This window comes from Hemitrygon akajei, chromosome 3 (assembly GCF_048418815.1).
Source record: "Hemitrygon akajei chromosome 3, sHemAka1.3, whole genome shotgun sequence".
NCBI classification, from domain to species: Eukaryota; Metazoa; Chordata; class Chondrichthyes; order Myliobatiformes; family Dasyatidae; genus Hemitrygon; species Hemitrygon akajei.
Genome location: NC_133126.1, coordinates 204511151 through 204536354, shown reverse-complemented (window position 1 = coordinate 204536354; position 25204 = coordinate 204511151). Strand labels below are relative to the sequence as shown.

General features: G+C 41.9%; 1 protein-coding gene across 3 annotated transcripts in view; it reads left to right on the top strand.

The window, feature by feature from the left end:
* abcf3 (ATP-binding cassette, sub-family F (GCN20), member 3) overlaps positions 1 to 25204 on the top strand; it is a 182753-nt gene that overhangs the window by 68893 nt on the left and 88656 nt on the right. For all 3 annotated transcript variants that reach the window (XM_073041715.1, XM_073041713.1, XM_073041714.1), the window contains exon 6: positions 14161 to 14283. In XM_073041715.1, the coding sequence (XP_072897816.1) occupies positions 14161 to 14283 (123 nt within the window). The remainder of the gene's footprint in view (positions 1 to 14160; positions 14284 to 25204) is intronic.

Below are 25204 nucleotides of genomic sequence, written 5' to 3'. Positions count from 1 at the left end.
ACAGGTCCCAGGCTTTGGAGCCGTATAGCAGTGTTATGACGATGGCAGCCCTGTACACCTGGATTTTTGTGGACAGATGCAGCTGGTGGTTCTTCCACACGTTTCTGGAGGTGCCCGAAGGCACAGCCAGCTCTGGTGAGTCGATTGTCAACATCCCTTACTACCGTAGTGTTGTTGGAGATGACACTGCCCAGGTAGGTGAACTACTCAACAGTAGTGAGAGGATGATTGTCAGTGGTGACCCAAGGTGGGTTGTAAGTGTCACGAGGGAGCTTCTGATGGAGAATCATTGATTTTTTTCAGCCTGGCCATTAACTCAAAAGCCTCTGCAGCCTTTAGCGAGTCCTCTGTGTGCGTGGGAAGAACACTGTTGACCATATCTAATAGCTCGAGAATGGGCTCTTGCAAGGTTTTTGTTCAGGCAAAGAGGTGGTCACTCAGACAGTACGATGAGTCGATGTATTGATAACCTGTCACATGATGCTGAAGAGGTTTTGTGTGATAAACTGGAAAAAAAACAGCTTCTCTATTCAGTTTGATGAATCAACAGATTTCTCTAATAAATGTCATGTTGCAGCATTTGTAAGATTTGTAAATGATGGTCAAATTCAAGAAAACTTTTTCTGTTGCAAACAGCTACCTGAAGTAAGCAAAGGCCAAGATACTTTTAATGTTTTATCTTCATTTCTGGAAACAAAAAGTCTATCTCAGAGGAACTGTGTTGACATCTGTACTGATGGTGCCCCATCAGTGGTTGGCTCCATGGGAGGTTTCTCTTTTTTTAAAAAAAAGAAAATCCTGACATTGTCACATCACCCTGCTTTCTTCACAGACATGCTGATATCAAAATCTCTTGGAGATGAAATGATAAAAGTTCTGGATGATGCTACAAAAATGGTTAACTTTATTAAACAAAGACTAGTTCACTTGAGAATGTTTAAAAAAAAAACCTGTGAAGACGTGGACAAAGAGCACACCAATATACTGCTACATACAGAAATCTGGTGGTTTAGCAGAGGAAGAGTTCTCAACAGGGTTTGAACTGGAAGGTGAATTATAGGGGTGCTTTCAAGAAAATAGTAGGCCAGATTTTGCTGAGTGTTTTGAAGATGAAGAATGGCTGCAGAAACTAGCCTACTTAGCAGACATTTTTCATCATATGGGCCAGTTAAACAAATCTCTGCAAGGCCCTGGAGAAAATGTTTTGACTTCAAGTGGCAAGATTTTTGAATTTAAAAGGAAACTGAATCTGTGGAAAAATCATGTTGCAAAAAGAAATCTTTAAATGTTCCCACTGCTGCTTGGGCTTGAGAGTGAGGAACAATATCAATAAGTCTCACGTCTTATTGAAAACCACCAGTATCCTACCATTCATAGGAAAACAATGAACATTTTGCTGCAGTTTTCAACTTCTTGAATGTGTGAGCAAGCTTTTTCTTGTTTTATAAGCATCAAGACCAAGGATAGAAATTGTCTCATTTCAGTTGATGGTGAAATCCATCTCAAGCTCAACCCAGAATTGAGTATTTTCATTTCTTCGGCAGTTTGAACGGGATACAACTGCACAAGCGCGTGAAAGTCGGCCCGTGAGGCAGCGGGAGAACTTAAAAAGCAAGCAGATTGAGAAGGGGGTGGCCATTTCTTCGGCAGTTTGATGGGGCATGACTGCGCAAGCGCGTGAAGTTGGCCTGTGAGGCAGCGGGAGAATTTAAAAAGCGAGCAGATTGAGAAGGGCTGGTCATTTCTTCAGCAGTTTGAATGGGGCACGACTGCGCAAGCGTGTGAAATTGGCCTGTGAGGCAGTGGGAGAGTTTAAAAAGCGAGCAGATTGAGAAGGGGGTGGTCATTTCTTCAGCAGTTTGAATGGGGCACGACTGCGCAAGCGCGTGAAGTTGGCCTGTGAGGCAGCGGGAGAATTTAAAAAGCGAGCAGATTGGCGATGGAGTAGTGGGAGACAGAGTAGGAAGGCTTTGGCTCGAGAGGCTTTGGCGAGCAGAGGCCGAGGACAAGCTTGCTCCCAGTGAGGTAAGGCCGGGTAAGCTCCTTTAATAACTCTAATTAGCTTAGAAGTAGGTAATGGAGGCAGCTGTTAGGGCAGTTGAGTGCTCCGCTTGCAGTATGTGGGAAGTCAGGGTGAGCACAATTGTCCCTGATGACTACATCTGCAAAAGGTGCATCCAGCTGCAGCTCCAGACTAACCATATTAGGGAACTGGAGCTGGATGAACTTCGGATCAATTCGGGAGGCAGAGGCAGAAATAAACAGGAGTTACAGGGAGATAGTCACCCCTCAGTGTCAGGAGACAGGTAGCTGGGTGACTGTCAGGAGAGGGAAGGGGAATAGACAGAATGAGCAGAGCACCCCTGTGGCCGTTTCCACCAATAATAAGTATATCATTTTGGATATTGTTGATGGGGACGACCAAGTTGCAGTGGTTGCATCTCCGGCACCGAGACTGGACCCTCGGCTCAGAAGGGAAGGAGAGAAAAGAGGAGAGCAGTAGTGATAGGGAATTCGATAGTTAAGGGGACAGACAAGAGGTTCTGTGAAAGAGATCGAGAATCCCGGATGGTCTGTTGCCTCCCTGGTGCCAGGGTCCGCGATATCTGGGATCGAGTTCTCAGTATTTTCAAGAGGGAGGGTGAGCAGCCAGATGTCATGGTCCATGTAGGGACCAATGATGTGGGTAGGAAGAGTGAAGAGGTCCTGAAAGGTGAGTTTAGGGAGTTAGGCACCAAGTTAAAGGACTGGACCTCCAGGATAGCAATCTCAGGATTGCTACCAGTGCCACGTGCAGGTGAGTTTAGAGATAGTAAGATAGTGCAGATGAACACGTGGCTGAAGACGTGGTGCAGGAGGGAGGGCCTCAGATTTATAGATAATTGGGCAGTTTTCCAGGGAAGGTGGGACCTGTTCCGGCGAGATGGTTTACATCTGAACTGGTGGGGGACAAATATTCTTGCAGATAGGTTTGCTGGAGAGGCTTCAGTGGATTTAAACTAGATACAAGGGGGGAGGGGAACCAGAGTGTAGGAACAGATGTATGGGAGAAGGAAGAAAAAGAAGATAGTAAAGTTGTTTGCACCGTTAGAGATAAACAGAGAGTAAGAGGTGGATAATTTCTTAAATGCATTTATTTTAATGCTAGGAGCATTGTAAGAAAGGTGGATGAGCTTAGAGCATGGATTGATACCTGGAAATATGATGTAGCTATTAGTGAAACATGGTTGCAGGAAGGGTGTGATTGGCAACTAAATATTCCTGGATTTCGTTGCTTCAGGTGTGATAGAATCGGAGGGACAAGAGGGGCAGGTGTTGCGTTGCTTGTCAGAGAAAATATTACAGCGGTGCTCTGGCAGGATAGATCAGAGGGCTCATCTAGGGAAGCTATTTGGGTGGAATTGACGAATGGGAAAGGTGTAGTAACACTTATAGGTGTGTATTATAGACCACCTAATGGGGAGTGAGAATTGGAGGAGCAAATTTGTAAGGAGATAGCAGATATTTGTAGTAAGCACAAGGTTGTGATTGTGGGAGATTTTGATTTTCCACATATAGACTGGGAAGCCCATTCTGTAAAAGGGCTGGATGGTTTGGAGTTTGTAAAATGTGTGCAGGATAGTTTTTTGCAGCAATACATAGAGGTACCAACTAGAGAAGGGGCAGTGTTGGATCTCCTGTTGGGGAATGAGATAGGTCAGGTGACAGAGGTATGTGTTAGGGAGCACTTCGGGTCCAGTGATCACAATACCATTAGTTTCAGTATAATTATGGAGAAGGATAGGACTGGACCCAGGGTTGAGATTTTTGATTGGAGAAAGGCTAACTTTGAGGAGATGCAAAAGGATTTAGAAGGAGTGGATTGGGACAATTTGTTTTATGGGAAGGATGTAATAGAGAAATGGAGGTCACTTAAAGGTAAAATTTTGAGGGTGCAGAATCTTTATGTTCCTGTTAGGTTGAAAGGAAAGGTTAAAAGTTTGAGAGAGCCATGGTTTTCAAGGGATATTGGGGAAAAAAGAAATATCTACCATAAATATAGGCAGCATGGAATAAATGAGGTGCTCGAGGAATATAAAGAATGTAAAAAGAATCTTAAGAAAGAAATTAGAAAAGCTAAAAGAAGATACGAGGTTGCTTTGGCAAGTAAGGTGAAAATAAATCCAAAGGGTTTCTGCAATTACATTAATAGCAAAAGGATAGTGAGGGATAAAATTGGTCCCTTAGAGAATCAGAGTGGACAGCTATGTGTGGAGCCAAAAGAGATGGGGAGATTTTGAACAATTTCTTTTCTTTGGTATTCACTAAGGAGAAGGATATTGAATTGTGTAAGGTAAGGGAAACAAGTAGGGAAGTTATGGAAACTATGGTGATTAAAGAGGAGGAAGTACTGGTGCTTTTAAGGAATATAAAAGTGGATAAATCTCCGGGTCTTGACAGGATATTCCCTAGGACCTTGAGGGAAATTAGTATAGAAATAGCAGGGGCTCTGACAGACATATTTCAAATGTCATTAGAAACTTGGATGGTGCCGGAGGATTGGCGTATTGCTCATGTTGTTACATTGTTTAAAAAGGGTTCTAAGAGTAAACCTAGCAATTATAGACCTGTAAGTTTAACGTCAGTGGTGGGTAAATTAATGGAAAGTATTCTTAGAGATGGTATATATAATTATCTGGATAGACAGGGTCTGATTAGGAACAGTCAACATGGATTTGTGCGTGGAAGGTCATGTTTGACACATCTTATTGAATTTTTTGAAGAGGTTACGAGGAAAGTTGACGAGGGTAAAGCAGTGGATGTTGTCTATATGGACTTCAGTAAGGCCTTTGACAAGGTTCTACACGGAAGGTTAGTTAGGAAGGTTCAATCGTTAGGTATTAATATTGAAGTAGTAAAAAGGATTCAACAGTGGCTGGATGGGAGATGCCAGAGAGTAGTGGTGGATAACTGTTTGTCAGGTTGGAGGCTGGTGACTAGTGGTGTGCCTCAGGGATCTGTACTGGGTCCAGTGTTGTTTGTCATATACATTAATATGGTAAATTGGATTAGTAAGTATGCAGATGATACTAAGATAGGTGGTGTTGTGTATATTGAAGTAAGTTTTCAAAGCTTGCAGAGAGATTTAGGCCAGTTAGAAGAGTGGGCTGAAAGATGGCAGATGGAGTTTAATGCTGATAAATGTGAGGTGCTACATTTTGGTAGGAATAATCAAAATAGGACATACATGGTAAATGTTAGGGCATTGAAAAATGCAGTAGAACAGAGTGATCTAGGAATAATGGTGCATAGTTCCCTGAAGATGGAATCTCATGTGGATAGGGTGGTAAAGAATGTTTTTGGTATGCTGGCCTTTATAAATCAGAGCATTGAGTATAGGAGTTGGGATGTAATGTTAAAGTTGTACAAGGCCAAATTTGGAGTATTGTGTACAGTTCTGGTCACCAAATTGTAGGAAAGATGTCAACAAAATAGAGAGAGTGCAGAGGAGATTTACTAGAATGTTACCTGTGTTTCAGCACCTAAGTTACAGGGAAAGATTGAACAAGTTAGGTCTTTATTCTTTGGAGTGTAGAAGGTTGAGGGGGGACTTGATAGAGGTATGTAAAATTATGAGGGGGAAAGATAGAGTTAGATAAATAGATAGATAGATAGATACTTTATTCATCCCCATGGGGAAATTCATCATTTTTTCCAATGTCCCATACACTTATTGTAGCAAAACTAATTACATACAATACTTAACTCAGTAAAAATATGATATGCATCTAAAATCACCCTCTCAAAAAGCATTAATAATAGCTTTTAAAAAGTTCTTAAGTAGTTTACTTAAATACATTGAGTCCTAACCTTAAATACATTGAGTCCTAACCCCGGCACTTTAACATATCTTACTCCTGGCGGTTGAATTGTAAAGCCGAATGGCATTGGGGAGTATTGATCTCTTCATCCTGTCTGAGGAGCATTGCATCGATAGTAACCTGTCGCTGAAACTGCTTCTCTGTCTCTGGATGGTGCTATGTAGAGGATGTTCAGGGTTTTCCATAATTGACCGTAGCCTACTCAGCGCCCTTTGCTCTGCTACCGATGTTATACTCTCCAGTACTTTGCCCACGACAGAGCCCGCCTTCCTTACCAGCTTATTAAGACGTGAGGTGTCCCTCTTCTTAATGCTGCCTCCCCAACACGCCACCACAAAGAAGAGGGCGCTCTCCACAACTGACCTATAGAACATCTTCAGCATCTCACTACAAACATTGAATGACGCGAACCTTCTAAGGAAGTACAGTCAACTCTGTGCCTTCCTGCACAAGGCATCTGTGTTGGCAGTCCAGTCTAGCTTCTCGTCTAACTGTACTCCCAGATACTTGTAGGTCTTAACCTGCTCCACACATTCTCCATTAATGATCACTGGCTCCATATGAGGCCTAGATCTCCTAAAGTCCACCACCAGCTCCTTGGTCTTGGTGATATTGAGACGCAGGTAGTTTGAGTTGCACCGTATCACAAAGTCCTGTATCAGTTTCCTATACTCTTCCTCTTGTCCATTCCTGACACACCCCACTATGGCCGTGTCGTCAGCGAACTTCTGCACATGGCAGGACTCCGAGTTATATTGGAAGTCTGATGTGTACAGGGTGAACAGGACCGGAGAGAGCACGGTCCCCTGCGGCGCTCCTGTGCTGCTGACCACCATGTCAGACCTACAGTCTCCCAACCGCACATACTGAGGTCTATCTGTCAAGTAGTCCACTATCCAATCCACCATGTGAGAGTCTACTCCCATCTCCGTTAGTTTGTGCCTTAAGATCTTGGGCTGGATGGTGTTAAAGGCACTAGAGAAGTCCAGGAATGTAATCCTCACAGCACCACTGACCCCATCCAGGTGAGAGAGGGATTTGTGCAGCAAATACGTGATGGCATCCTCCACTCCCACCTTCTCCTTATACGCAAACTGAAGAGGATCCCGGGCGTGCCTGGTTTGTGGCCTCAGATTCTGTATTATCAGCCGCTCCATGGTCTTCATCACGTGCGACGTCAAGGCAACAGGTCTGAAGTCATTCAACTCCTTTGGTTGTGGTTTCTTCGGTACCGGGACAATATAGGATGTTTTTTTTGCCACTGTCTGGGTACTCTTCTCTGCTCCAGGCTCATGTTGAAGATGACATGGATAGGCTTTTTCCATTGAGAGTAGGGGAGATTCAAACAAGAGGACATGAGTTGAGAGTTAAGGGGCAAAAGTTTAGGGGTAACACGAGGAGGAACTTCTTTACTCAGTGTGTGGTAGCTGTGTGGAACGAGCTTCCAGTAGAAGTGGTAGAGGCAGGTTCGATATTGTCATTTAAAGTAAAATTGGATAAGTATATGGACAGGAAATGAATGGAGGGTTATGGGCTGAGTTCAGGTTGGTGGGACGAGGTGAGGGTAAGCGTTCAGCACGGACTAGAAAGGCCGAGATGGCCTGTTTCCGTGCTGTAGTTGTTATATGGTTATTTGTGCAACAAAAAACAAGCACAAGTTTCACATGCTAGGCCGAGTTTTGAGCCTGATCATGACACTTAGTATAACAAAATGTTTTTTTTAATGCTTGTATAAAATTGTGTCCTAGGCTATATTTTCATTCATATTGCTTTGGCTTACGGTTTTTAGTAATTTTACTACCGTAGATTTCGCACTACAGAGCGCACCTGATTAAAAGCCGCTGGCTCTAATTTTAGAAAGAAAATCAATTTTGTACTTGTACAAGCCGCACCGGATTTTAGGCCGCAGGTGTCCCACGTTGTAATATGAGATATTTACACAGAAAGATATTACACGTGAGGATTTTTTAACTTTTAATTAAATCCATATGGTAACATAAACAAATACATATTGCAAATGCTTTTTTTTTTGAACCGTGCCTGTAACACGGCTACTTTTAAATATACATACGTATCGGTAACACACAAATTACGTTGCGTATACTTTTTTACTGAACAACATTCCAATATCTCCTAACGACTGGTAAAAAATATATATACTGCAGCCTACCAGGAAAAGTTATTGATCGCCTTTAACTTAAAAGCAGCGTTCGCTCAGATCTAATGCCGCTCGCCCCCACCTTCCCGTTTATCGCAAACCGGTATTTCCCACAAGACGCGGTGAAACCGGGTGTGACGTCATAGCATCCCGGGATGTAGTACAGAAAACAAATATAGTTAAAACACTTCTAACTTTAACTAGAAATTACTAACAAATGAATTACTAAGCGAAAATATTATAAACTAAATAACTGCCATAAAGGCAGCACAATGCTTTTCTTCGAGTGTTTTCCATGTTGATGAGGGTGAGTACAAATGACTGATTTACAATAATTTAATTGTGAAAGTGCGCTTGATTTATCGTACAATTTCATTGGACCTCTCTGAACTACTCATCAATTTTATTGGTTTACTGTTACGAGGCAAAATGTTTTTGGCGGCATGAAAAAAAATCATGCATTAGCCGCACCGTAGTAAAGGCCGCAGTGTTCAAAGCTGTTCAAAATGTGGGAAAAAAGTAGCGGCTTATAATCCGACATCTACGGTATTTAACATTGTCAATAAATTCTCAATAGCATTAATTAAAATCAATTTACAGCCTTTAACTTAAATCTACTGAGCCTGCTTTCAGAAAAATTAAATCCCATTTTGCCTTAAGCCAGTTATTTAACAGAAATTTATTATATTTGCCTTATGAGTTTTTAAAATTTATGAAAGGGAAAGAAAGAGATTAATTTCAAGAAAGGTAAGTTAAGCTTAACTACCTGTTTTTTCAAGAAAAGTTGACTAAAAATTCATTCTCTACTCAAAAGAGCATTGTCAATTATTTTTGGATTATTATGTCTACAATTTACTGATCACGCTAATGTACTGTGAGCTGTAGATATAATAATTTTTATGTAGGGGTACCCTGAGACCTGAAAATTATTTTCACAGTTCCTCCAGGAGAAAAAGGTTGAGAAAAGCTCATCTGGGTGATAGGGGTCCTTAATGATGGATGCCACCTTTTTGAGGGTTCACCTTTTGAAGGTGTCCTCGATGGAGGGGGGGCTAGTGCCCATGATGAAACTGGCAGAGTTTACAACTCTGCAGCTTTTTTCAGTACTGTGCAGTGGCCCCTCCCCGACCAGATGGCGATGCAACAGTTAGAATGCCGTTCATGGTATATCTTAATAAATTTGTGAGAGTTATATGAAGTGGAAAGGCTGAGCAAATTTCAAGTTCCTGGGTGAATAAACAATGAGCACTAACTTTTTTTTTGTTCTCTCTTTGTACAACTTATTTAATTTTATATATATGTCCTGGTCACCTCACTACAGGAAGGATGTGGATGCTATAGAGAGAGTGCAGAGGAGATTTACAAGGATGTTGCTTGGATTGGAGAGCTTGCCTTATGAGAATAGGTTGAGTGAACTTGGCCTTTTCTCCTTGGAGCGACAGAGGATGAGCGGTGACCTGATAGAGGTGTATAAGGTGATGAGAGGCATTGATCGTGTGGCTAGCTTGAGGCTTTTTCCCAAGGCTAAAATCGCTAACAGGATGCATAGTTTTAAGGTGCTTAGAAGTAGGTACAAGGGGGATGTCAGAGGTTAAGTTTTTCACACAGAGAGTGGTGGGTGCATACGATGTGCTTCCGGTGAAGGTGGTGGAGGCAGATACAATAGGGTCTTTTAAAAGTGTTACGAACCCCGTAACTGGGTCACTTACCAGCAAAGATAGAGAGTTCCGTTTAAGTCTGATGGTACTATTTTTAACAGTATTTATTGGTAAAAATACACATAAATAATATCAATGCAAACATACTGATAATATACGTCGTCAATACTAAATCTAAAAGTGCGGGTATAATAATAATCAATAAGAAATAAGCTCTATCGTTGTCTAGGGGATAATGTATTGTCCGATGGAAATATAAAAGTCACTCAGTTCATTCAGGCTGCAGCCTTTTGGTTGGAGAGAGAGAGATTTTAGAAACTTGCCGGCTTTCCTTTATCCGATCATGATCCGTATTCGTCCTTTAGCGAGGCCGTTCCGTGGAAGACTTGTCATCCGGGCAAGGATGGACACACACACAAGTCCCCACCGGTCTCATACGTTTCTCCTGGTGTGTCTAAAGGGGTTGTTCCCCAGACCCTCTTTTATCCTTACTCACGGGGTCTCAGATGTCAATCAGGTTGGGATGATGCAATCCCTCAACCAGCCCACTCTGGTCATTCCCTGAGGGCTTCAATGAATAGTACAGTACTCAATAGACAATTCCGTCTCCAAGAGACAATAGCCGTTATCAGTGGTTCCGTCTTGCTGAGGCCAGGACACATTCCAAACCTTGTGTATTCTGGACGTCTCTCTCTCATTTCCTGGGTCCCAGACCCGAATTAATAGCGATCTTGCGATTCTCAAAAAGGAGGGGGTTACTTTGTACCCTTCGGCCCCTCAGAGTTGTGGCACATTCGTAACAAAAGACTCTTAGATATGTACAGAGAGCTTAGCAAAATAGAGGGCTATGTGGTAGGGAAATTCGAGGCAGCTACTAGAGTAGGCTTCATGGTCGGCGCGGCATTGTGGGCCAAAGGGCCTGTAATGTGCTGTAAATTTTCTATGTTTTTTTTAATATTTCTATGTATTTAACTATATAGTTTTTAATATATTACTATATATATCAAAGTATTGCTGCCGCAAAACAACAAGCTTTGTGACATATGCCAAGGATGTTAAACATGATTCTGATTCTGATAGTGATATTAGAGTCAAACAGCCTGCTTTCTAAGCCAAAATTATTATTTGAATTGGGCCCAGAACCAAGTGGTATGTGCATTGATCTGGATTCAGATCAGCTGTTCAAGATTCAATATTGTTTAATGTCATTTCCAGTATAAAGGAGAACAAAATAATGTAATTCCAGATTCGAAGCAGCTCAGCAAAAAGCACAATATGACAAAGAATACAATAATAATAATAAAACACAATGAATACAATACCGTGCAAAAAGTCCCAGGCACATCGATATAGCTAGGGTGCCTAAGGCATTTGTCAATGTAGAGCAGAGAGCAAATTTGCAGACTGATGGAAGTAAAGAAAGTAAAGGTCCTGACGAAAGGTCTCGGTCTGAAACGTTGACAGTGCTTCTTCCTATAGATGCTAACTGGCCTGCTGTGTTCCACCAGCATTTTGTGTGTGTTGTTTGGAAGTAAACGATGTTGGGAATGGTGAGGGTGGAACGCTGTGGGAGGGGGTGTGAGACGTGGCAGAGAACCATAGAAGATTACAGCACAGAAACAGGCCTTTTGGCCCTTCATGGCTGTGCCAAACCATTTTTCTGCCTAGTCCCACTGACCTGCACCTGGACCATATCCCTCCATACACCTCTCATCCATGTACCTGTCCAAGGTTTTCTTAAGTGTTAAAAGTGAGCCCGCATTTACCACTTTATTTGGCAGCTCATTCCAAACTCTTACCACTCTCTGTGTGAAGAAGCCCCCCCCCTTATGTTCCCTTTAAACTTTTCCCCTTCACCCTTAACCCATGTCCTCTGGTTTTTTTCTCCCCTAGCCTCACTGGAAAAAGCCTGTTTGTATTCATTCTCTCTATACCCATCATAATTTTATATACCTCTATCAAATCTCCTCTGATTCTTCCATGTTCCCGAGAATAAAGTCCTAACCTATTCAACCTTTCTCTGTAACTCAGTTTCTCAAGCCCTGGTAACATCCTTGCAAACCTTCTCTGCATTCTTTCAACCTTATTAATATCCTTCCTGTAATTCGGTGACCAAAACTGCATACGATACTCCAAATTCGGCCTCACCAATGCCTTATACAACCTCACCATAACATTCCAACTCTTATACTCAATACTTTGATTTATAAAGGCCAATGTGCCAAAAGCTTTCTTTACTACCCTATCTACCTGTGACTCCACTTTTAGGAAATTTTGTATCTGTATTCCCAGATCCCTCTGTTCTACTGCACTCCTCAGTGCCCTACCATTCACCTTGTATGTTCTACCTTGGTTTTTCCTTGCAAAGTGCAATACCTCACACTTGTCTGTATTAAACTCCATCTGCCATTTTTCAGCCCATTTTTCCAGCTGGTCCAAATCTCTCTGCAAGCTTTGAAAACCTTCCTCACTGTCCACTGCACCTCCACTCAGAGAAGCAATCCTCCACTACCAATCTCTGACTTCTCCCATTGAGCCAATGTCTAATCCAATTTACTACCTCACCATGTATACCTAGCGACTGAATCTTCCTAACTAACCTCCCATGCGGGACCTTTTCAAAGGCCTTACTGAAGTCCATGTAGACAACATCCACTGCCTTCCCTTCATTCACTTTCCTTGTAACCTCCTTGAAAAACTCTAATAGATTTGTTAAACATGACCTACCACGCACAAAGCCGTGTTGACTCTCCCTAATAAGTCCCTGTCTATCTAAATACTTGTAGATCCTATCTCTTAGTACTCCTTCCAATAATTTACCTACTACTGACGTCAAACTTACCGGCGTATAATTTCCCGGATTACTTTTAGAGCCTTTTTTAAACAACGGAATGACATGAGCTATCTTCCAATCCTCCGGCACCTCATTAAATATATCTACCAGGGACCCTGCAATTTCAACACTAGTCTCCTTCAAGGTCCAAGGGAATACCCTGTCAGGTTCTGGGGATTTATCTACTCTAATTTGTCTCAAGATAGCAAGCACTTCCTCCTCTTCAATCTGTATAGGTTCCATGACCTCACTACTTGTTTGCCTTATTTCCATTGACTCCATGCCAGTTTCCTTAGTAAATACAGACGCAAGAAACCCACTTAAGATCTCCCCCATTTCTTTTGGTTCCATACATAGCCAACCACTCTGATCTTCAAGAGGATCAATTTTATCCCTTACTATCCTTTTGCTCTTAATATACCTATAGATGCTCTTTGGATGTCTTCTTTTAGCCCTCCTGATTTCTTTCTTAAGTATTTTTTTGCACTTTTTATACTCCTCAAGCACCTTATTTGCTCCCTGTTTCCAATACATGTCATACATCTCTCTCTTCTTCTTTATCAGAGTTCCAATATCCCTGGAGAACCAAGGTTCCTTATTATTCACTTTGCCTTTAATCCTGACAGGAACATACAAACTCTGCACTCTCAAAATTTCTCCTTTGAAGGCCTCCCACTTATCGCTGACATCCTTGCCAGAGAACAACCTGTCCCAATCCACGCTTTTTAGATCCTTTCTCATTTCTTTAAATTTGGCCTTTATCCAGTTTAGAACCTCAACCCGAGGACCAAATCTACCTTTATCCATGATCAAGTTGAAACTAATGGTGTTATGATCACTGGGACCAAAGTGTTCCCCTACACACACTTCTGTCACCTGTCCTAACTTGTTTCCTAATAGGAGATCTAATATTGCATTCTCTCTGGTCGGTACCTCTATATATTGATTTAGAAAACTTTCCTGAACACATTTTACAAACTTTAACCCGTCTAGACCTTTAACAGTATGGGAGTCCCAGGACAGGGGATGGCAAGGGTGCAGACACTTCCAACCCTGAAACTTCAGGCAATGTCATTTGATTTCAAACAATTGGTTTATTGGTTTATTAATGATTACAGAATATTTCTGGTGCTTCCCGCTTGCTCCCTCCACTCTCCCTTCCCCTGCTCCATTCCCACTCTTAGTCCACAATAGAGACCAGATCAGAATTAGGTGTATCATCACTCACATATATCATGAAGTTTTTTTTTGTGGCAGCATTACAGTGCAATGCATAAAATTACTACTGTTCTATACAAAAGTCTGTTTAAATACATGATATCTTATATATGTAGATTGGTTGCATGTCCATAAAGTGACGCTAGGCACAGGAGTGTCTGTATGTAAAATTGTGAGCTCTTCCTGTCCTTTCCTGTGCAGTCTCCATACCACACAGTGTTGCAGCATGTTAGGATGCTCTCTTCTGCACATCTGTGGAATGATGTGAGCATGGACCACACATCTGCAGGATGATGGAGTATAGACCTTCTGAAATTGGAGTGGCAGCAGAAGCTTATTGATGATTGTCCAAATTCAGATGTTGCTTGCACCACAATAGTCTTTCATTATGTTAACAATTGCTTAATAATTTAACATATTATTTATATTTAGGGTTCTCGAGGAAGCTTCGGCCAGCCAAGCTTCCAATAAGAAGGAAAGCCGCTTAGAAGCTTCGGGAAAGAACAAGTCATATGACATTAAAATTGAAAACTTTGATGTCTCCTATGGAGACAGGTGAGTACCACTATTGACAGTAACTTTTGTTTGGGTCTCTGTAATGTAATTGATGAAAGTACAAAGTAAATGTTCTGTCAATGTGTGTATATGTCACTATAGGCAACCCTGAGATTCATTTTCTTGCAGGCATTCACAGTAAATTCAAAGAAGCACAATAGAATCAATGAAGAACCGCACACAAGATGGACAATCAGCCAATGTGCAAAAGCAGCAAATTGCAGATACAAAAAAGAAAAACAAAATGATAATATTGAAAAAAATTAAGCAAGAGATATTGATAACATGAAATGTCCTTGATAGTGAGTCAACAGATTGTGGGAACAGTTCAGTGATGGGGCAAGTGAGGTTATACTCTGGTTCAAGGTTTTGACAGTTGAGGGGTAATAACTGTTTCTGAACCTGCTGGTAAGGGACCTGAGACTCCTGTGCCACCTCCCTTATGGCAACAGTGAAAAGAGAGCATGGCCTGGATGGAGGGGGTCCTTGATGATGGATGCTGCTTTCCCGTGCCATTGCTCCTTGTAGACATGCTCAATGGTAGGAAGGGCTTTACCCGTGATGGGCTGCACAGTATCCACTAGCCTTTGAAGTTTTTTTGTCTGTTCTCGATATTTATTGCTTATTTATCTATTATTAATATTTATTTTTTTCGTTTATATTTGCACAGTTTCACATTGGTTATTTGTCCTGTTGGCAGTGGTCTTTCATTGATTCTATTATGGTGTTTGGATTTACTGAGAATGCACACAAGAAAATGTACTTTGATAAGGAATTGACTTTGAACTGTGAGCTTTTCTGATCAAGAGCATTAGTGTCTCTATACTAGGGTGTGATACAGCTGGTCAGTTGACTCTCCACCACATATCTTTTGAAGTTTGTCACAAAGTTTTAGATGACATGCTGAATCTGGGGTGAACTGGCAGGGTGAGGCAATATTCCACATCGTACGCTGTGTAATCACCATCCTCTCAGCATGGACCTTGGACTTTCACTCCCCTCTTCATTCCCCTTTAAAGATGATCTTCATCTGTCACGTGTTCATTGAAACATGCCCTGAAATGGTAATTTTCATTAATAACCACCACAGTCCAAAGGTGTACAGGAGTCAGCCCGTGAGTGTTGTTACTTTTCTGGCACCAACACAGCATGCCCACAACTTAGTAACACTAAACTGGACATCTTTGGATTTTGGAAAGAGACCTGGTCATGGGGAGAACATACAGTCTCCTCACAGACAGCTTCAGGAAATGAATCCCTGTTACTGGTGCTATAAAGCATTGCACGAACTGCTATGCAACCATGCCACCCATGTTGCTGTATAGGTGGTCAGTATGCACTAGACTTTGGAAAAAGTGACTATTTCTCCTGGTCTCCCATACATCAGAATGAGGTTTAATATGACTGGCTTATGTATTGAAATTTGTACATAATAATAGAAAAAGAAAAAAGTAATCAATTACAGTTAAATTAAAAAGCAGTGCAAAAATAGAAATAAAAAAGTAGTGGTAGTATTCGTGGCTTCAATATCCATTTAGAATTCGAATGGCAGAGGAGAAGAAGCTGTTCCTGAATCACTGAGTGTGTGCTTTTAGGCTCCCGTACCTCCATTCTGATGCATGGAGAAGAGGGCATGTCCTGGTGTTGTGGGTCCTTAATGATGGGTGCTGCCTTTTGAGGAATTGCTCTTTGAAGATGTCCTGGTTACTATGGAGGCTAGTTCCCATGATGGAGCTGACTACATTAACGACTCTCTGCAGTTTATTTTGGTCCTGCGTAGTAGCCCCCCCCCCCCCCCCCCCGCCCATACCAGATGGTGATGCAGCCAGTTAGAATGTTCTCCATGGTACAACTGTAGAAATTCGCCAATGTCTTTGGTGACATACCAAATCTCCTCAAACCCCTAATGAAATACAGGTTTCCCCTGCAATCCGAAGGTAGAGTGTTCCTATGAAACCATTTGTAATCCGAAATGTCATAAAGCGAAGAAGCAATTACCATTAATTTATATGGGAAAAATATTTGAGCGTTCCCAGACCTTTTTTTCCCAGTAAAGGAGAAAAAAGTAATTGTTACTCCAGATTTGATGCAGCACAAAAAAACAGAACACTATAATAAAAAAACACAGTGAATATAAATATATAAGATAGCTTATAAACATTGATTGTATGACCATACCGTGACTCTAGGCACAGGAGTGTCTGTACACAAGGTGACTGACAGGAAGTGATAATGTAGTGGAGGTTGGGGTGTGAATGGGTAGGTTAGTGGGTGGAGGTGCTGATCAGCCTTACTGCTTGGGGAAAGTAACTCTTTTTGGTTGGTTCTGGTGTGGATGCTACATAATCTCCTCCCTGATGGGAATGGGACAAACAGTCCAGGAGCAGGGCGGGTGAGATCCTTCATGATGTTACTGGCCCTTTTCTGGCATGTTTCTGTATAAATGTCCTTGATAATGGGTAGGCTGGTGATGCGTTGGGCAGTTCTGACTACCCATTGTAGAGCTCTCCTGTCTGCCGCAGTGCAGTTTCCCTACCCTGCAGTGATATAGCATGTTAGGATGCTCCCCACTGCACATCTGTAGCTTGATGTGATTATAGATGTGCATATGGGGAACTTGTATTTAGTGAATTCTCATTAAATGTTTAATTTGCTTTTGAACAGCGAGTTTGATGGTAGGTTTGTTTATAACGTCCTGCAGTGATCTTTATATCTGAAGTATCCACTTACCTTAAAAAAAGTGTCAACTAACAAAAGTAAATGCTTTACTGCTGTCACCCAAAATAAAGCGGTTACCAGAAGGTACTTTGGTTTGAAAAGTGCCTGAATCTGAACATAATAATAATAGACTACGGAACATGAACAGGGTACACATTGTCCCGATGGTAATACCTACAACTGGTATCATCCCAAAGTCACTACACAATAATATTAAACAATTAGGCCTGGACAGCAATATTTATGTAAATCTCCAGAAAGCCACAATACTAAACACCACTAGAATAGTCCAAGAGTGTCTAGCAATTGAGAAATGACTGCTTGGTTATGCCTGTCCCTCAGGTTTTACCAGCTTGAGCTGAGAAAAAAAAAAAATACAGTAGTCATAATAATAGGACATAGAACACTACAGCACAGGAACAGGCCCTTTGGTCCACAATGTTATGCAGAACCAATTAAATTAATAATCAAATGACTAACTTGACCAATCTCTTCTGTCTATACAATAACAGTTTTCCTCACACTTGTGTACCTATCTAAATGTCCCTTAAAAGTCTCTAATGTTTTTGCCTGTGCCACAATCCCAGGCACCACATTCCATGGATCCACTGCTCTCTGTGTAAGAAATATTTGCCCATCATAAACTTTGAAACTACCCTTCTCGCCTTAAATGCATGCCCTCTGCTATTAGTCATTTTAATCTCAAGAAAAATATATTGTCTGTCTAAATATCCATTCATCTTTGCCTCCCATAATCTTAGAAACTTCTATCATAGAGGTTTAGAATTTATATAAAAATAGTTTATTTAAATCTTACATCCATCCCACAATGTGAGATTTATGTGAGAAAAATCTTGGCGTCATGACCCCGTTGCAATGTACAGACACGTGAATTTAAAAGTCTAACAGCTTGTAAAAAGAAGCTGTCCTGTTGGTCCTGGCTTTAATGCGGCAGTACTGTTTGCCAGATGGAAACAGATGAAACAGTTTATGGTTGGTGTGACTGGTGTCCCCACTGATCTTTCAGGCTTTCTTTCTGCACCTGCTGCTATAAATGTCCACAATGGAGGGAAGTTCACATCCATAGATGCTCTGGGCTGTCTATACCACTCTCTGCAGTGCCCAGCAATCAACGTTGGTGCAGTTCCCATACCAAGCGGTGATACAGCCAGTCAGGATGCCCCTGACATGGTGCCCCTGTAGAAGGTCCTGAGGATTTGGAGGCCTATACTGAACTTATTCAGTTGCCTGAGGTGGAAGAGTCACTGTTGTGCTTTTTTTTTGCCACAAAGCTGGTGTGTACAGTCCAGGTGAGATCATCTGTGATGTGAATACCATGGAACTGAAACTACTCACCCTCTCAACTGCAGACCCATTGATGTTGATTGGGGCCAGCCTGTCTCCATCCCTCCTGTAATCCACAATCAGCTGTTTCTTTTTTTGACATTGAGAGAGAGGTTGTTATCCTGGCATACTGTGTCAGGGTGTTAACCTCTCCTCTGTAGGCTGTCTCATTACCACTAGAGATAAGACCGATCAAAATCGTGTCATCGGTGAATTTGATCAGCAGATTGAAGCTGTGTGGCAGTACAGTCATGGATATAAAGGGAGTAGAGAAGGGGACTCAGAACACAACCTTGGGGGGGCACCTGTGTTGACGGTCAGAGGGGCAGAGGTGAGGGAGCCCATCCTTACCACCTGTCTGTGATGTGTTAGCAAGTCTAGGATCCAGCTACACAAGGTGGGATGCAGGCTGAGGTCTCTGAGATTCCTGTCAAGTCTGGAGGAAACTATGCTGTTGAATGCTGAACTTAGTTCAAGAACAGCATTCTAATGTGTGTGTGAGTGAGGACGTTGTGTAGTGCTGTGGCTATGGTGGCATCGGTAGACCAGTTCCATTTTTAGGCGAATTGTAGGCGGTCCAGTGTGGGTGGTAGCATGCTGCAGATATAGTTTTTAACCGGCCTCTAAAAATATTTGCTTGTAATTGAGGTAGGTATGACAGGGCATCAGTCGTTCAAAATTGCTACCTTGGTTTCCTTAGGTACAGGGACAAAGGTGGACAATTTGAAACAGGAGGGCAGTACATGCAGGGAGAGGGAGAGATTAAAAATGTCCTGAGCACACCAGTCCGCTGAATACAGCCCAAGAGCTGCCAGGCTGCTCCAATTCTTCCAGACATCCCCACTCCCCTGCCTTCTCCCCATACCCCTTGATGCCCTTGATAATCAAGAACCTATCAATCTCTGCCTTAAATACACTCAATGACTTGGCTCCACAGCCACACTCGGCAACAAATTCCACAGATTTACTACCCTCTGACTAAAGTAGTTTCTGCGCATCTTTGTTCTAAATGGATGTCCTTCAATCCTGAAGTCATGCCCTCTTGTCCTAGAATCCCCTACTATGGGAAGTAACTTTGCCATATCTAATCTGTTCAGGCCTTTTAACTTTCAAAATGTTTCTGTGAGATCCCACTTCATTCTCCTGAACTCCAGGGAATACAGCCCAAGAGCTGCCAGACACTTCTCATAGGGTCACCTTTTCATTCCTGGAATCATTTTCTGAACCCTCTCCAATGTCAGTATATCCTTTCCAAAATAAGGAGCCCAGCACTGCACACAATACTCCCAAGTGTGGTTTCACGAGTGCCTTATAGAGCCTCACATCACATCCCTGCTCTTATATTCTGTGCCATCTTCACCACCATTTCAACCTGGAGGTTAACCTTTAGGATAGGGGTCGGCAAACTTTTTGCCTCTGTGGGCCGGATCTCGTATTAATAAGCCAGATAAATGCCATAAAAACTTGAAATATGGGAATTATCCATTTAAATGCATCTAGTTATGTTTTGTCTCAAATTAATGAATAACGCATGCTAGACAATCATTTGTGCTTAACCAAGGATGCCAATTACGGAAGTAATCAAAGAACTCAGTTTAGTTGCAATTTATTTCAATCAAGGCATCTTTTGAATCTATTAAAAGGACACAAATAATCTTTAAACATAAAACATATGAACATGATGCATTGAATGGTGGTAAATTAAGTATAATAAAAAAGAAAATTTTAATGCAAACAGTCGAAAAATCAATGTGAAACTTGATGCTGTTTGCTGCTTGAAAGCTTCTGAATATTGGGTGTCAGACTTGTTGATGCCAAGAGGAAGACATTATCCAGATGGGCATCAGTCCATGTTCTCAAATGGTTCTCGGTGTGCTTCATTTTTGAAAATAGTTGCTCACACAGGTAAGTGCTGCCAAACAATGATGCCCTCATTTTTGCATGGTCCACTAAGTTAGGATACTTCGCACTTCCCTCAACTGTCTAAATCATAATAGAACATACATGGTAAATGATAGGGCATTGAGGAATGCAGTAGAACAGAGTGATCTAGGAATAATGGTGCTTAGTTCCTTGAAGGTGGAATCTCATGTGGATAGGGTGGTGAAGAAAGCTTTTGGTATGCTGGCCTTTATAAATTAGAGCATTGAGTATAGGAGTTGAGATGTAATGTTAAAATTGTACAAAGGCATTGGTGAGGCCAAATTTGGAGTATTGTGTACAGTTCTGGTCACCGAATTAGAGGAAAGATGTCAATAAAATAGAGAGAGTACAGAGAAGATTTACTAGAATGTTACCTGGGTTTCAGCACCTAAGTTACAGAGAAAGGTTGAACAAGTTAGGTCTTTATTCTTTGGAGTGTAGAAGGTTGAGGGGGGACTTGATAGAGGTATTTAAAATTATGAGGGGGATGGATAGAGTTGACATGGGTAGGCTTTTTCCGTTGAGTGTAGGGGAGATTCAAACAAGAGGACATAAGTTGAGAGTTAGGGGGCAAAAGTTTGGGGGTATCATGAGGGGGAACTTCTTTACTCAGAGAGTGGTAGCTGTGTGGAGCAAGCTTCCAGTAGAAGTGGTAGAGGCAGGTTCGATTTTGTCATTTAAAAAACAAATTGGATGGGTATATGGACAGGAAAGGAATGGAGGGTTATGGACTGAGTGCAGGTCAGTGGGACTAGGTGAGAGTAAGCGTTCGGCACGGACTAGAAGGGCTGAGATAGCCTGTTTCCGTGCTGTAATTGTTATATGGTTATATATGGTTATTTGTATGAATATATTTTCTATAGAAGTCAAGCACTGACACAACTTTGGAATGAAATTTCGATCTCAATATGTCATTACGCTGCATCTCAATCAATTCCATTTGAAAAATTTCTGATGCAGTATCCACTTCCTCCACATTAAATGGAGTAGCAAACAGCTTGAACTCATTTGCATGCAAGCAAAAATCAGCAAAACGAGCCGATTTCTTTTTCATCGATTTTATTTCAAAATGCAAGTTATTCAACAAGTATTGCAGCACATGTAAATATCTGGATACTTAGCGTAGATTTCTTGTTAAAACACAGTGATGCTGTTTCTGTTTACAAATTTGAACGATCCCATCTGAAAGCCTGTGTGTGCATGGAGAGTATCTAATACATATTAATAAGGTAGTCTGCCTTCCCCTCATGGAACAAAATGGACCCTGGGGCCAGTGTAACTAGACGCTATGCATGTCCATGAGTGTGGTTGTGTGAAACACTCAGAATAAGGAAAAATCACTTGCAGGTCAGATAAGCATAGTATCCCAATATTTGCTTGCGGGCCGGTCAAAATACCTTCGGGGGGGGGGGGGGGGTGGCCGTAGGTTGCCTACCCCTGCTTTAGGGTATCCTGCACAAGGACTCCCAAGTCCCTTTGCATCTCTGCATTTTGAATTCTCTCCACATCTAAATAATAGTCTGTTCATTTATTTCTTCCACCAAAGTGCATGACCATACACTTTCCAACATTGTATTTCATTTGCCACTTCTTTGCCCATTCCCCTCAACTGTCTAAATCTCTGCAGGCTCTCTGTTTCCTCAACACTACCAGCTCCTCCACCTATCTTTGTATCATTGGCAAATTTAGCCACAAATCCATTAATCCCATAGTCCAAATTATTGACATACATCATAAAAAGTAGCGGTCCCAACACTGACCCCTGTGGATCTCCACTGGTAACCAGCAGCCAGCCAGAATAGGATCTCTTTATTCCCACTCTCTGTTTTTTGCTGATCAGGCAATCTAGTAACTTCCCTGTAATTCCATGGGCTCTTGTCTTGCTAAGCAGCCTCATGTGCGGCACCTTGTCAAAGGCCTTCTGAAAGTCCAAGTACACCACATCAACTGCATCTCCTTTGTCTACCCTGCTTATAATTTTCTCAAAAAATTGCAGTAGGTTAGTCAGGCAGGATTTTCCTTTCAGGAAACCATGCTGGCTTTGGCCTATCTTGTCATTGCCTCCAGGTAATCTGTAATCTCATCCCTACCAATCAATTCCAACCACTTCCCAATCACTAATGTCAGGCTAACAGGTCTATAGTTTCCTTTTTGCTACCTCCCACCCTACCTAAAGAGCAGAACATTTGCTGTTTTCCAGTCATCCAATACAATGCCAGAATCTATCGACTCTTGAAAGATCACTGGTAATGCTTTTGCAGTCTCTCCAGCTCCTTCCTTCAGAAGCCAAGGATGCATTCCATCAGGTCCAGGAGATTTATCCACCCTCAGACCATTAAGTTTCCTGAGCACCTTCTCAGTTGTTATTTTCACTATACATACTTCACTTCCCTAACGATCTTAGAATGTCCGGTATACTGCGGATGTCTTCCACTGTGAAGACTGATGCAAAATAGCATTCAGTTCCCCTGCCATCTCTGCATCTCTCAAAACAATATCTGCAGCGTTATTTTCTATTGGTCCTATATCTACCCTCGACTCTCTTTTACCCATTATATACTTAAAAAAGCTTTTAGTATCTTCTTTGATATTAGTTGCCTGTGACAGTGGTGTCATCAGCAAACTTGAATATGGCATTGGAGCTGTGCTTAGCCTTACAGTCATAAGTGTAAAACAAGTAAAATAAGTAGTCCAAAAAGGGGTTTTAAAAAGAAGTGAGGCACGTTATCCATTCAGAAATTTGATGTCAGAGAGGAAGAAGCTGTTACTGAAATGTTGAATATGTGTCTTCAGGCTCCTGTACCACCTCCTTGGTGGTAGTAATGAGAAGAGGGCACGACTGGGTGAATGAGGTCCTTTGTGATACCAGCTTTTTTTTTTGTAATTTATTTTTTTATTGGAGTTCATCATCAATCATTTCCATAAGATGTATTTCAAACATTGTACATATATATCATATATATCACAAATCTCCACAAAGTATTTATCTGAGGTATACACTTATAGGAAAGAAAAATCAAGCCAAAGGAAAGAGCTATGTACAAGTAGGGAGTGATTTTTTTTACAACAGATTCATTGATTTGTGAGAATAAAATCAGGCCTATGAGGCATTATGTAGTTAAACCATTTTCCCCAGTATGAATCAAATTGTTCCAGCTTATGATTAACAGATGCTGTTATCTTCTCCATTTTGTAAATGTCCATTGTAATTTCCATCCATGTATTTAAAGTTGGGCTCTCCTGTGATAACCATTTCCTAGTAAGAGTCTTTTTGCCAGCCACCAACAGTATATTCATTAAATATTTATCTCTTTTCATCCATTCTTGAGGTATATATCCAAAATATATGGTCTTACTCTCTAAGGGTATTTCACATTTAAAGATGTCTTGTAGGGCATTGTGTATCCCCCTCCAATAGTTTTTGATAACAGGGCAGTCCCAAAAAATATGATAATGATTTGCATTTTGATTTCCACAATTTCTCCAGCAAACAGGGAGGTTACTATCATAATGGGATTAATGAGAGGGTGTAATAAAATATCTTATCAAGTTTTTCCATCCAAACTCCCTCCATTTCTGTGAACTGGTACACTTCCATTGATACCTCCATATTGTTGTCCATTCTTCCTCAGATATAATTATCCCTCCTTCCTTCTCCCATTTTGTTTTAATGTATGAAGTCAAATGTGTTTTAAGATTTGACAACCCCTTATACATGCTTGAAATGATTCTACTATCATTATCTGAATTAATGCTTTTCTAAATAGCTCTATCAAGCATGTACTTGCCTTGGTTACATTTTTAAGCGTCTTATTAACATATTGTTGCATCTGGAAATACCAATAAAAATCTTGTTTTTCTAATAAGTGTTTCTCTTTAAGCATTTCAAAACAGAATAGTGTTCCTTCTTCTCACAATTCCTCTGTCTCCCCCAAAGGAGATGTCTTCCTTTTTTAAACAAAGGGGCTTCCCTTCGTCCACCATCAACTCTGCTCTCAAACGCATCTCTCCCATTTACCACACATCTGCCCTCACCCCATCCACCCGCCACCCCACTCGGGATAGGGTTCCCCTTGTCCTTACCTACCACCCCACCAGCCTCCAGGTCCAGTGTATAATTCTCCGTAACTTCCGCCACCTCCAACGGGATCCCACTACCAAACACATTTTTCCCTCCCCCCTCCCTTTCTGCTTTTCGCAGGGATCGCTCCCTACGCGACTCCCTTGTCCACTTGCCCCCCCCCCCCCATCCCTTCCCACTGATCTCCCTCCTGGCACTTATCCTTGTAAACGGAACAAGTGCTACACCTGCCCTTACACTTCCTCCCTCACCACCATTCAGGGCCCCAGACGGTCCTTCCAGGTGAGGCGACACTTCACCTGTGAGTCGGCTGGTGTGATATACTGCATCCGGTGCTCCCAGTGTGGCCTTTTATATATTGGTGAGACCTGACGCAGACTGGGAGACCATTTCGCTAAGCACCTACGCTCAGTCTGCCAGAAAAAGCAGGATCTCCCAGTGGCCACACATTTTAATTCCATGTCCCATTCCCATTCTGATATGTCTATCCATGGCCTCCTCTACTGTCAAAATGAATCCAAACTCAGATTGGAGGAACAACACCTTATATACCGGCTGGGTAGCCTCCAACCTGATGGCATGAATATTGACTTCTCTAACTTACGTTAATGCCCCTCCTCCCCTTCTTACCCCATCCCTGACATATTTAGTTGTTTGCCTGATCTCCATCTCCCTCTGGTGCTCCCCCCACCTTTCTTTCTCCTGAGGCCTCCCGTCCCATGATCCTTTCCCTTCTCCAGCTCTGTATCACTTTCGCCAATCACCTTTCCAGCTCTTAGCTTCATCCCACCCCCTCCGGTCTTCTATCATTTTGCATTTCCCCCTCTCCCCACTACTTTCAAATCTCTTACTATC